This window comes from Pisolithus orientalis (assembly GCF_024613125.1).
Source record: "Pisolithus orientalis strain OTSU chromosome Unknown F5J12scaffold_356, whole genome shotgun sequence".
Classification (NCBI taxonomy): Eukaryota; Fungi; Basidiomycota; class Agaricomycetes; order Boletales; family Pisolithaceae; genus Pisolithus; species Pisolithus orientalis.
Window position 1 is genome coordinate 6552 of NW_026261137.1, and position 13423 is coordinate 19974.

A 13423-nucleotide genomic window follows, 5' to 3' on the forward strand; every position below is an offset into this window, starting at 1 on the left:
AGCTAAACGGTCTAGCGGGTCGACTGTTTGATCAACGAGGCAAGAAGTAAAAGTATTGAAAAACCGCGAAAGACGAGCGCTTATCTCGAAGCACTCAGCGGAGCGACAACATAACAACTCGCGTCGTCACTGGTCTCCCCTAGGCGAACCAAAGACTCGACGGAAGACAATCGTTCCCTCTCGACTCGTCGCCACTCATCCACTCATTCCACGTTCAGTGCGACCACGTCGCCACATACTCAGTCCCAAATACACATTGGTTGAAGGAACTTGTGTTCATGCTCACACACAAGAAAACGGACCATGGAGCGGACTATTTTCCTGCGCGATGGATATGGCGTTGGAGATTGAGAAAACGAATAGGAACCTGTTACTTAGAATGTGGCTGTATGTCTTCTTTTATTTATTTATTTTGCTATCGTTGCCATCGAAGACGTCTTTCTTTCTCTGCACGGACTTCCTGACCGACGTCGACGATGCTAGGTCGGTAACAGACAACAAGCTGACCTCATGGTTAAAGATCGAAAGATGACACGAAGAAAACACGATTAGGGACTCGGGATGGCGTTGGGAAAAAATATAGTGAAGATCGACGAAGCGGCCGACCGCCGAGCCAGGGAACACGCGTTGACCCCGATGCACGTAAGCTATCGAGGGGGCCGGACTGGAAATGGGACGAGGCTGGCATTCACCTCGAAACGATTGCGTTTACAGTGATGTTCAGAACGATGCTCCGGTATTGCAGTATAACTCGAGCAAATAATCGACTAGCTGTGTACACGTACAAGGAAACGGAATTCATTCACATATCGGTCATAAAGGAGTCAGCTTATTCCAACTGAGTAGATCAGCGATCCATTTGAGCCCGCTCGTTACTCCCTCGTCATCAACCATCTTCTTTTGAATTGAAAATACCTTCTTCTCGTCCCCCAGACCCTCCACGATGGCCCACGCTGACTCTGGAGTGTTGTCAAACTTCTCGCAGCGAGCCCCTCCGAGAACCCCGCGAAACCTGTACATCAGTTCATACCTTGTCTGGGTGTGATACGCCGGTTCGTCCTCATCCGAAGCAGTTGTTACTAGTCGTAGCCGATCAATGGCTTCCTCCCCGCACATGTCAACGACGACACGGAGGTTGCGCGCTTCATTGGCTGGGGACCTGGAAATCATACAAATGACCAATGACCAAAGCATATTTGCCTGGGGCTGGTCAAGGAGTGGGGGGTTGGCCAACAGCTTCCTGGCCAAAGACCCCAGTGACTTCCACGGTTGCTCAAGCGTAATTCGGATGGATCTTAGCGATTTCATAGCTGCTCTCGAAAAACACTTGTCAAAGAAGCAATTACGAAAGCTGGTATCTCTGGAAGAGCAGTTCCAAACGTTCACTGTCACCAATCATGGTATTCAAATATGGCTCCCTCTGAAACGCCAATCTTGCTGTGGAGGTTCAGAGTTCTTAGCTGCCATCCTAACGTGCTGTGATGCCCGAGAGAAGTCGAGCCCTATAACCATCACTATCGAGCGGTTCGGTCCCAACCGTTTTAGGTATTTTGGGCAGCTGCCGGTGGTTGAGAATCAACCACTTTCCATCGAGTTCAAGTCAATCCTTCTTCCTTACCGAGACAATATCAACCCGAACATCAGGGGACCGTCATGTAGGCAGGTGCATTCTGGTTTGTGGTGATATGCCACGGCATGCATTAACGGCTTCATAGAGGATGTTGCCACGGATTTTGCTCGAAGACATCACACCCAGTGATAATATCATCGTGTATGTATAGTCAACGGATCCGTGCCGCACTATTTACGTCCTCCCGACAGTGTCTTGGGTGCCGCGAATTCTGGAAAGAGTAACGTAGGGTGACAGTGAAACGTCCGCATTATATCATCGCTCACATGACAGGCAGTTTATGAAGATGCTGACTGGGGCACGACCAGAACCGGGTGCAGACTTGCTGAGCTTCTGCACGACGACCATCTGCGCCTTTGCTAGTGTCCGTAATGGAAAACGTTTCGTTTTCTTAGATACACCTCCGTTGGATTCCGACTGTTTTGAAGCGGCATTAATGCAATTTGGATTGCTGTGAGCCAAATTGTTTTACTTGATCTTGCTTAGAGTTAATTCTGGGCTAAACAGATACCGGAGGTCTATTAGGTTTACGGGTGTTATCTACACTTGCCTTTTAGATCTCAGCCGTAGACGGAGGAATGCTTTCTTCCCCTCCCCATACAACATCGGCATGTGCACGCCAAACAGTCCCATTAACGAATATGCGCGGTCCTCTTCTCTCGTCGTCCTCCGGTCAGCGGCCCAGGACATAATTTGTGCTGTACTGGGGTATGACCAGCTGAGGCCCTTTTCCAATACATCGACCGAAATTCGCGTGATGGTGCTCAGAGCACGAGGGCACTTTCGCTTTCGGGTAATGTATTCCCAGTTCCGATTAAAACAATGAACGTCCTCCGGGGCTATGAGTTCCTGGAGTGTCCACCCACGCGAAAACCACTTCGGCCATCCATTAGTCTCGGCAAACTTATCGTTGTCGGGGTCGGTGGGAAGAGCATTAGCATCGGTGTCATGGAGGTATGCATAGCAGCGGTCGGAATTCGCATACCACGCATACATAGAATTGATGGCCTCGGACAGCTCTGCACTGCTCCGTTTGTCAATGCAGCACGTATCCACCCAAAGCCAATGCAGACCGTTATGACAGGCTTGCAGGCAACTGTTGCGAATCTTTTGGTACCCATAACGGTCTTGGATCTCACGTCTGGCGGCTACATCCATCTTCGTAAGGCTTTCCATCTCGGTATACTGCACCTCGTCTTTTGGTCTACCCCAACAATGAGACAGTATGGCATATGCTGCCTCTGTGAGATCGGGACCATTGAATTCCACCAGAAGCTGTGTATCCGGCCCAGCTGTATCCGCGTCAAACTAGAGAAAGGCCTTGACGTCGATCAGGCGCATGGCACATCAACCTGGCGGAATTCAGTACAGATCTCGCGCACAACCTACTAATAGTCGGCGTACGAGGCAAGGAACGAAATAACAAATGGGAAGGCTAAACGGTCTGGCACGTAGATCGTATGATCAACGAGGGAAGGAGTAGAAAAGAGCCTGACACGAGAACACGTTGAGACCCGCAGGAACGCGGGAAACGTGGTACATACATACGTTATAGGAAAGTCCTCAAAACGACGTCACGGTGAAGAGCGGGGGATAGAAGACTTGAGACCGGCACTCTAGGAATCAGACGTGAGAACAGCCGAGTAAGGAGCAAGACCGGCGCTTACACTCAGACCATGTGTACTTAGCACAACGGCGGTAGCTCGTCAAATCCAGCGACTCATCGTCACTTGTACTCATCCCGCATTTGCGACGTAGTGCGCCGAGCAGGAGCCTAATACGTACAGACTCAGATATATTGGCTAGTCGCTTACTAAGCAAGACATATCTTGTCCTGCGCCAACACACATACAGACATCCACTACGATCATTCCAAGTCATGGTGCGTCTTTTTTGTTATTTCTGGACCCACACGAGTTACATTCTCTTTAGGCGCGAAATGAAGAAAAAGCTCAGTCGATGCTCTACCGATTCCGCGAGGCGCAAGCCGCCGAACTCGGTCTCGGTACGCGGGCAGACAGGCGGCCTAAAATGGCGAGCGCGTGCAAGAGCTTGCGAGAGTGCGAACGATGGCGGGGAGAAATTTTGAGGGAGATAAGCCGGAAGGTATCCAAAATACAAGATTGTATGTTGCGTGTCGCTGTCTTTTGAGTGCAGGTGACTGACCGACGGTATAGCCGGGTTGACGGATTACGAAGTACGAGATCTGAACGACGAAATCAACAAGTTATTAAGGGAAAAGAGGCATTGGGAAAATCAAATTATTGCGCTGGGAGGCGCGAACTACAGGAGAAATGTTGCGATGCTAGATGACGATGGGAAGGAAGTACCGGGGACAAAGGGATACAAGTATGTCCATACCCTTCTATCGCCCCTTTACTGCTGGAATTCTGACGTTATGAACACCAACAGATATTTTGGCCGTGCGAAAGACCTTCCCGGCGTCCGTGAACTCTTCCAAAGCAGGAAAAAGGAAGAGGAAGAAGAAAGTGCTGCGTTCACTTATTACAAGAAGTTCATGAACCAGGGACCGGCGTACTATGGTGACTTGGATGAGACACAAGGTGCAGATGGGGTATTGGCATATGAGCAGAAAGTTGAAGAGACGGGTGGGTGTCCTTTCCACGCTTGTCTTCTGGGCGTGCATAGATGTATTGACGACCGCCTATTACACAGAATGGAAAGAAGCGTACAAACGCGTACGAGATACTTTGGGTCTCCCGCCCAATGAACCGATACCGGAAATGCCACGTAGCGCCTCTGCGTCGACACAAAACCAGCCGTTAACACTTTCACCACAGCCAGACCTCTCGTCCTCGCAAGCAAAACGGAAAATGTCCTCCGGTGCAGATACAGATGCAGGGGTAGACGCTGGTGACCTAGGTACAGAAGGTACGGAGGGAACGCAAGCCAAGAGATCCAAAACTGTCCCTTCAACGGTTTCCATTGCCTCCAATCCTACATCTACGTTTGATTCAGTGCAAGACACAAACAGAGCCCCCATGGCGCTACACGCTCAGCTGGCTGCTTCGTACATCCCGTTCCTCACCCCTAAAGCGCTGATGCCGCCGACGTTGCCTACGAGAGCAGAAATGGAAGAGGTGTTGCTGAAGTTACGAAAGGAAGCGCTGGTACAGGAATTTTTCGGTGCAGACCCGGAGGGTGTAGCGTGAATGTGACGTACTTTCCTTCCCTCCGTTTTTGATGCTCCGGTTTCTTTCGTGAGAGCGTACTGTTCGTCGTTTTGTGAATGATATGTGTGCTGCGTGTACGTGTACGTCAGCGGTGAGTAATCTGCAGTTCTTGCTCACTTCGACAGTTGCGGACTTTCGGGCGAACAGATGCCGGAGATCGTTCCTGAGGATTACAAGTGCGACTTTAGTAAAACACTCATGGATTATCGATCATCGAGTGACCAAGTCTCACGCGGTCCTGTGGATGGCAAGGGAAATACGGCACTCCCTGATCTTGGCCAACATATGTGGACAGATCGATGATGTATGGTAACATCGCATGCAAATAGGCAGTGCAAGAAGGAACAGGTGAGAGAAGGATTTCCGAACTGACTTCTCGACGCGGGGCTCGCTGCGAAAAGTGAAAAGCTCAACAGGAAAAAAGAAGGACATGCTTTTGCTTCAAGAGATGGTTGATAAGAGAATCGACTTGTGGAAGATGTCCTCTGTCGGAGGGGTACTGCAGGGCAATGCATTGCTACCGAAGCCTGTGTAGCCCCTCAGCGCCTGAGATTTATGGCCATCCAAACGCAGGGAATTAGGCCTGTCACACGTCACCAAACCGGCATCAGTGCAGGGCCGGGACAAGAGCGACGCGTCTATCCGTGGTAGACGCCTCTGGAGTTCATGATGCGCTCGAGCTAAATATGTAAGTAAATGCCGGCTTTGTTCTGTTACCGTCCGTGGGGCCTGTTTTCTGACACGTTAAATATTGTGTATCCGGGCCCATTGTGATTTACTGCACCGTCCTCACATCGTCCTCTCCTACCTGGCGCTTCACTTCCTAAACCATCCAACCGCTGTGTTTTTCGTTTTGTTTCCTTATTTCGTACGCAGACTACTATGGCCTGTGTGTGCAATGTCTGTACTGATATATCGATAGGTCGACATACCATGCGCCTGATCGACGTAAAGGCCTTTCTCGAATTCCACGCAGGGAAAGCAAGACCAGATGCGCAGCTCCTGGTGGAGTTCAACGGCCCGGAGCTTGCAGAGACAGCATATGCTATATTATCTCATTGTTGGGGTAAACCAAAAGAAGAGGTGCATTATACGGAGATGGAAAAGCTTACAACGATAGGTGCCACTGCCAGATCCGAAATAAAAGGGCGAAGTGGGTACAGGAAAATTTACAACAGCTGCCGACAGGCCCTTCCTGACGGCCTGCATTGGCTATGGGTGGACACATGCTGCATCGACAAACGGAGCAGTGCTGAACTGTCGGAGGCCATCAATTCCATGTATGCATGGTATGCAAATTCTGACTGCTGCTATGCATACCTCCATGACACAGACGCCAAAACCCTCCCCACCAAACCCGACGATGATAAGTTTGCCGAGTTCAATGGATGGCCCAAATGGTTCTCCCGTGGGTGGACACTCCAGGAACTCATAGCCCCAGAAAACCTGTATTTCTTTAACCAGCGGTGGGAGTACATTTCCGGAAAGCGAGACTCTGCCCGTGCTCTGAGCGTCATCACGCGGATTTCGGAGGATATTTTCTTACATGGTCTCAGTTGGGCGAATCCCAGTGTGGCACAGATAATGTCTTGGGCTGCAGACCGAAGGTCGACGCGAGAGGAAGATAGGGCGTATTCGTTATTGGGCCTGTTTGGCGTGCATATGCCAATGTTGTATGGAGAGGGGAAGAGCGCGTTCCTCCGTCTGCAACTGGAAATTATACGAAAGGTCAACGACCAAAGCATATTTGCTTGGGGGTTGACGAGGGAGCTTGAATCGGCCAGTAGCTTCCTGGCAGATGACCCTAGCTTGTTTCGGGATTGTTCAAACATAAAGCGGATGACCTTCAGCAGCTTCATTGCCGCTCTCAGAAAATCCCTTAAAAGACAAGAACTAGACAAGTTGGCGCTTGCGGAAGGGCGGTTCCAAACATTCACTGTCACCAATCACGGTATTCAAATACGGCTACCCATGCAACTCCTCCACCATGGCCCTTACGATGGAATTTTCGAGTTCTCCTCTGTGATGCTGGCATGCTGCAAGGAGGGGGAAGACTCGGATCCTATAACCATCACAGTCGAGCGAACTGGCTCCAGATATTTCAGGTACTTTCGGCATCGCTCTGCAGCTAACAGGGATGAAAAAGCGCCAATCGAGTTTGAAGAAGTCTTTCTTCCTTATCAAGACAATAGTAGCCTTAGCATCAGGGGTCCGTTATCTAGACAGGTATGCTCCGATTTGGCACAGATACCCGTATTTGCTAACACTATGTGTAGGGCAGGCGGTCACGGATCGTGTCGGTTGAAGACATTGCACCCAGCGATATTGTCATTGTGTACGTATAATCACCATGTCCATCCCAAAACCTTGGCATGACTTGTCAATAGTGTTTTGGGTCCTGTGGGGTCCGGAAAGAGCACCGTGGGTCGATGACGAAATTTCGGCATTGAATCGTCACTAATGAACGATGCTAGATTATTAACAAACTTACCAGAATGCCGCCAGAGCGGAATGCGAATACTCTGAAGGCTTGTACGCAAACCATCAGCGCCTTTGCTCACGTCCTCGGGAAAAAACGATTTATCTTCGTAGACACGCCCGAGTTTAATCCATCCACGCTTAGAGACGTATCAATGTGGCTGGCCTTGATGTGAGTCAATTTGCCTACTCGGGTGTAATTAGCTCACGCCCATAGAGATATCGGAGGTCTGTCAAGCTTACAGGTGTGATCTACACTTGGTGCATAAGTGACAACGAAATGTCGAAGTGGGATATCCACGCCTTCCAGATTTTAGCTGACATATGTGGGAGAGATGCCATTGACCGGGTGCGGCTGGTAACCACCATGTGGGATGAGGTCACAGCCGAAGCTGGCAACACAAGAGAAAACGAACTGAAAAAAGTGGCTATGAAACCACTTCTCGATGGGGGGGCCCGCTACGAACGGTTGAACGGTACTCCAGATTCGGCATGGGCAGTTGTGAAGGGCCTGGGGAACAAGAAGAAGGTGCTTTTGCTGCAAGAGGAGATGGTTGGGAAAGGAATTGACTTGTGGAAAACGTCTGCGCTGAAAGCTTGGATGGCTCATCCACCTAAGAAGTAAGATTACTACCAGAGAGACAGGGATTTTTTATTCGCATTGAAGAATAAGGGAACAATGATAAGAATCAGAGAACCCCAACCCATAAAACGACTCCGGAAGAAAGTGACGACAACAGCCGCACGTATGGGTCCCTTTTCATTTTGTCCATCACTGCTACTGTCTGCATCGCATGTGCGAACAGCTAGACTGCCGTATGATGCGTTCTTCATAACAGCCAGGAGCCCTCGTTTCAAGCAGATGATAATAGCCTGGACAATGCAACAATCTTGGAACCAAATAATCCACCATAAGATGATTCTATCGGGGAAATGGGTACACTCTCAAAATGTTGCTCCAACGGAGGTATGGCAATACAGGAAATGGGGCACAAGAATAGACATATATTCGAGATGACATAATGTGAATGGGTACGAGAAGTGATTCAGCGAAAGAATCGAGGAAGGGCATACTAAACGGATGCAAGAGGTGATGTGGCAAAAGGGTAGAGAAACGATAACGCCGCATACTTACTGTAAGTGCAGGAATGCGCCGTCACTCCAACAATCCCTCGATGACTACCTCGTCCGGTATGTTTGCCACATTAGATCCCCTATAATTCAGTTTGCGCAAAATATCAATCTGTACATTCAATTCCTTCAGTTTCATAGGTAGACAGGTCTGCAGATCACATGCCACTTTCGAACGCTGAAAATCAAAAGCCTCAAATCGATCTATGTGGATGCTTTCGAGGCCTGCTAAGGCTGCATCATCTACTCCAGAGCCTATCGGATTGTTGGCTCCTATGCACTTAGAACCTCTTGCATATAACCATGTCCAATACCGTGCTGTCTCCTCGAAGCTGTGTTTATCTGCCTTGTAATGATACATAGCTTCGGTATCCAGGGAGTCACTTGATTCAGGGGAGGACAGCAATGCCTGCAACGATATCAAGACCGTTTTGAGGGTAAGTGCGGGAGACCAATCATGTTGCAGAATGTTAAGGCAGATGACACCCGACACCGGTGATATGTTAGGATGATACACCTTGGTGATGAACTTCACCTGCATCGGATACCAGGGGTAGAACTCTGGGTAGACAACATCCTGTGGCAAGTATCAATGGTGACACCCCGGTTTACGCACAATTCGGTCACGCACAGCCTCAAAGGTGCCATTCTCGTAGGGTGTGCCTTCGGGGCCAAGAAAGGATCCTTTGAGATGGAAGGGAGATGAATCGACGAGCTCGACCCTGAAATTGGAAGCTTCGTCCTCTTTACAGTCTAGGTGGGAACGATCAGTTTGCACCAACAGGTTGCCACTGCAGACAATATGTGTCCAGTACCTATAATTTCCATGTTGACTCTACGCAAGATGCGGTCCATCCTACTTGTTGGGAGGCTAGTAGAGGAAGCGCCGCCATTCCAAGAGTGGCATTGCCCTTTACTGTAATCTTACACAGTACACCTAATTCACGTAATGTAGCATCTCATCAGACCCCTAAACCTACAACCATTCCGCCACGTATGCTCGGATCTACGAATGAGAATGAGCAGAACCTTGACGACCTGGGATGGGGATAGGGAAAAACAGGAGTTGAAGGGAAATGTGCCACACTGAACCTGCAGATACTACATGTGGGGGAATGGATTGCGCGTCTGAAATCAGTGAGTGGTATACATGGCGGGATTGACTGGGTTCCTGGTGGGAGGTGTCGTTCTGCGAGTGTTACAACGTTAACGTCTCAATATTGGGGGCCCAATGCCGAGGAGAACACAGTACTAAGTACTGGGAGAGTACGAACCCATCTTGTGTTCTAGGTCCGTGAATCACGACACACCCTCGGCGCTCGCTCTCGGGCCAAAAGATCCCTGAACTAACTATAATAATATCCATGAATACCATTTCCCGGAGACCATCTTCAACCTAAAGTTTAGCGTCCAATCAGTAACTAACAGTGAGATCGTGTTGCTTGAGGTTGACGGGCATGAACCTAGAAGTGACAACGCCAATCAACTTCGAGTTGAACCGTGCTTGCCTTTTCTGATGTAACTGGCATTACTGATGGCATGAATACACACGAGCTTGCATTATGGAGCGCAATAATTCCATGTAAGCCAGTGAGAGCGGGCTATACGCAAAGTCAAAGCGGACGCCGTCCAAAGTCGTGTGTCTAGCAGACTAATTAGCAAACCTCGTCGCTGTTCCAGAACTTGTTCATCCTCTTCCGCACGTAACCCAAGGGCAACTGACATGGCTCCAAAGGGAGTATTCGCCGGGGCCCACTCGGTATACATACTGGATGACACGGCGTTTGAAACGCAGTAGGTCACCCGGTTTCTCGTTACGATCGTTTGGATACGACGGCCCACCCACAGGGCTTGCGTGACCAGCAGTAGCAAACCAGGAGAGGATGAATACAATGGAATACTCTGGTACATTGCGCGGATATCTTTCCTGGTCTGTTGTCGGATGTCGATTTCACGAAAAAACTTGTGTTTATAGAGGAGAGGGCCAAAGACGAGCGGAGGGATTTGTTTGGCAACAGTGTCGGAAACAAACAAACTCATCGCCTGGCCCATCTAATCTCTGCCAACAATTATGGCCCCCCAATTCTCAGATGACGACATCGAAGAAGAGCAAGTACACTTTCAAAATGTCGTAACAACGTTCCGCCAGTATGCCAGATACTCCGTGAATAACATCCATATTTTTTTTTTCAACTTCGGCGGCGTGGCTGATGGGTGTGTCAGTTAAATGCAAATAACAGACGACGAAAAGACATACACACCATCCCACTCGCTGATCGCGAACTGTTGACCAAGTTGGGGTATGGACAGAAGTTGAAGGATGTCGACAAAGCGATACTCGCCAACGCCTTGTTTTTGAACAAGATCGTGGAGAATCCGGAGATATTTGGACACGAAATCGAAGACTTTGTAGTCGACGGGGATATCGGTGAAACTGACAACAACGCGCAAGGTGCTCGAGGTATGTCGCGCAAGTGCGTTCGTCAAACCGGACCCCTCCATATCGCCATTAAGACATGATGATGCCTGTCCCAGCAGGAGGAAACACATACGAACACGCCCACTCTCCCCCACACACCCATCCCCATGATCGGCCTACACGTCCATCGGATCCGCGAAGAGGAGGCTACAGACCGACAGAGTTTGACATGGACAAGCTTCGGAGTACGATCAAGCTTTTCGTGCGCGACTGGAGCAAAGATGTAGGAGCGATGTTCGGTCATGTCCTATCTCCTTTACCATACCATTCTAGGGCAAACCAGAACGAGACTTATGTTATGAACCTATGAAGAAAGCCTTGGAAGAACACTTCGAGGGTAGGAACAGGTATGATTGCCATCTTCCACTGTACCTGTCGTCTGACTTTAGCCGATCAATAAGGAATACCCTCCGCGTTCTCGTTCCGGGTGCTGGTCTAGGCCGACTCGCCTACGATGTCGCCAAACTTGGTTCGTCCGTCCTCATTACTCGTAACTCTACCTTATCCCTCATGACTTCCGTAGGCTTTGCATGTCAAGGAAACGAGTTTTCTCATTATATGCTACTCGCTTCCTACCTCATTCTTAACAGGTACTGTCGGATCTATCCAGTTGTTTTTACTGGCATCTAACACGTGCGCTCACCGTTCATCGTGAAAGGACCCAATCTATCGACGAACACACTATATATCCCTATATTCACTCCTTCTCCAACGTATCGTCCCGTGAAACTCTGCTCAAAGCCGTCACCATTCCAGATGTCCTTCCCTCTGACCTCCCTCCAGGTTCCAACTTTTCTCTAGTTGCTGGTACGCCTAACACATCCCTCCGAGCATCTTTAAACCATCTGAGTCACGACTCGTAGGCGATTTCGAGGAAATATACGGTTCAGAGAACTCAGATGAGAACGAGCCACAAGCAGGGAAATGGGATGCTATTCTGACCTGCTTTTTCATCGATACCGTTCGTCTCTCTCGTCGGATCTACGTCTTTCATACCTCCGTGCTGACCAGACCTCTAGGCTAAAAATATCGTCAACTATCTTCGCATCCTCCACCGCATCCTCGCACCCGGCGGAGTCTGGATCAACCTAGGTATGTCTTATTTGTCCTGAATCACACTTCGTCAATCTCTACGTTGTCCATGTGGCTGAGGGAGAGCTGGCCGACACGCACAGGTCCTCTCCTATGGCACTTTGAAAACAACGAAAACGAGTACCCCTCAATCGAATTGGACCTAGCTGAGGTCAAAGAACTCGCTCGTACGATCGGGTTCAAGTTACACGTATGTCTCCCACGTTTTTCCTCCCTTCTCTCTATGCTGTTTTTATTATTTTTTCGCGCCTCACACATACGCTTGCTCACCTCACCACCCTTGGGGATTAGGATGAACGATCGATCGACACGTCCTATTCAAGTAATGACCAATCGATGCTCGGATACGTTTACCACGCAGCATTTTGGAAGGCAGTTAAAGTGTCGCCGGCGGAGTAGTGGGATTTTGGCTGGTGGTATACACATATACCCTGTATGGGGAACCGGTTTCGATGCAGAGATATTGTCAAGTAATATTACTTTGAAACTAACATGTGCACCCACTGCTGGGGAGGCCAGTGGATGCACGTGTGAGTATTTCTTTTCATGACCGCCAGCCATTTCAGGGGGAAAACGAAAACAAGTTGGAAATGGAGGACGCATGGTGGTATCAAATGTAGTAGTATTGTAGTGCACCATGGCCACTAGCATTGTTTCCTATATCATTCAGTGCCTGTAGTTTCATTACCAAGTGTCCATCCTGTTCTGCCATTCTGCAGACAACCTGTAGTATTTCAGAGTACTATATGGTTATGCAGCACTGTGAATGGCACTCAGAGCTGACAGTAGAGCTTGACATGGTGTGACATGGCTTGGCACTGTCAAGACCTGGCCAATGTATAGGGGTCACTGCTGAAGGATGGCTGATGGAGGCCAATGAGATAGGGGCTGTGCCAAGGCTGGCTAATGTATAGGGGTCACTGCCAAAGGGTGGCCAATGTAGGTTGGTGCCACAGTTTACTCCAGAGTGCTCCAAAATGCTATGGGTATGCTCTGGCATATGTGCTGCAGTTTGCTCCAGAATTTGCTCCAGAGTGTCTGTCATGCCACAGTTTGGTTCAGAACATAAGCTGCAGCTTATTCTGGAGGGCCATGGCCTGCTCTGGAGTGCTCTGGAATGCTATGGTATGCTCCAGCACATGTGCTGCAGTGTGCTCTGGAGGCCATGGCATGCTCTGGCACATGTGCTGCAGTTTACTCTGGAATTTGCTCCAGAGTGGCTGGCATGCTGCAGTTTGCTTTGGAACATATGCCAAAGCTTACCCCAGAGGGCCATGGCCTGCTCTGGAGTGCTCTGGAATGCTATGGTATGCTCTGGCTCATGTGCTGCAGTGTGCTCTGGAATTTGCTCTGGAGTGGCTGGCATGCCACAACTTACCCCAGAGGACAATGGCATGCTCTGGCATTGCTCTGGGATGG

General features: G+C 49.5%; 1 protein-coding gene across 1 annotated transcript; it reads left to right on the forward strand.

Annotated features, from left to right (window-relative positions):
- Positions 1–827: 827 nt before the first annotated feature.
- Positions 828–2129, forward strand: F5J12DRAFT_349740 (uncharacterized protein). Its single transcript, XM_051739001.1, has 4 exons — positions 828–1663; positions 1716–1771; positions 1822–1855; positions 1908–2129. Exons 1-4 carry the CDS (start codon positions 1097–1099, stop codon positions 2085–2087), a joined length of 837 nt encoding a protein of 278 aa, XP_051593978.1. The 5' UTR covers positions 828–1096; the 3' UTR covers positions 2088–2129.
- The last annotated feature ends 11294 nt before the right edge of the window (positions 2130–13423 follow it).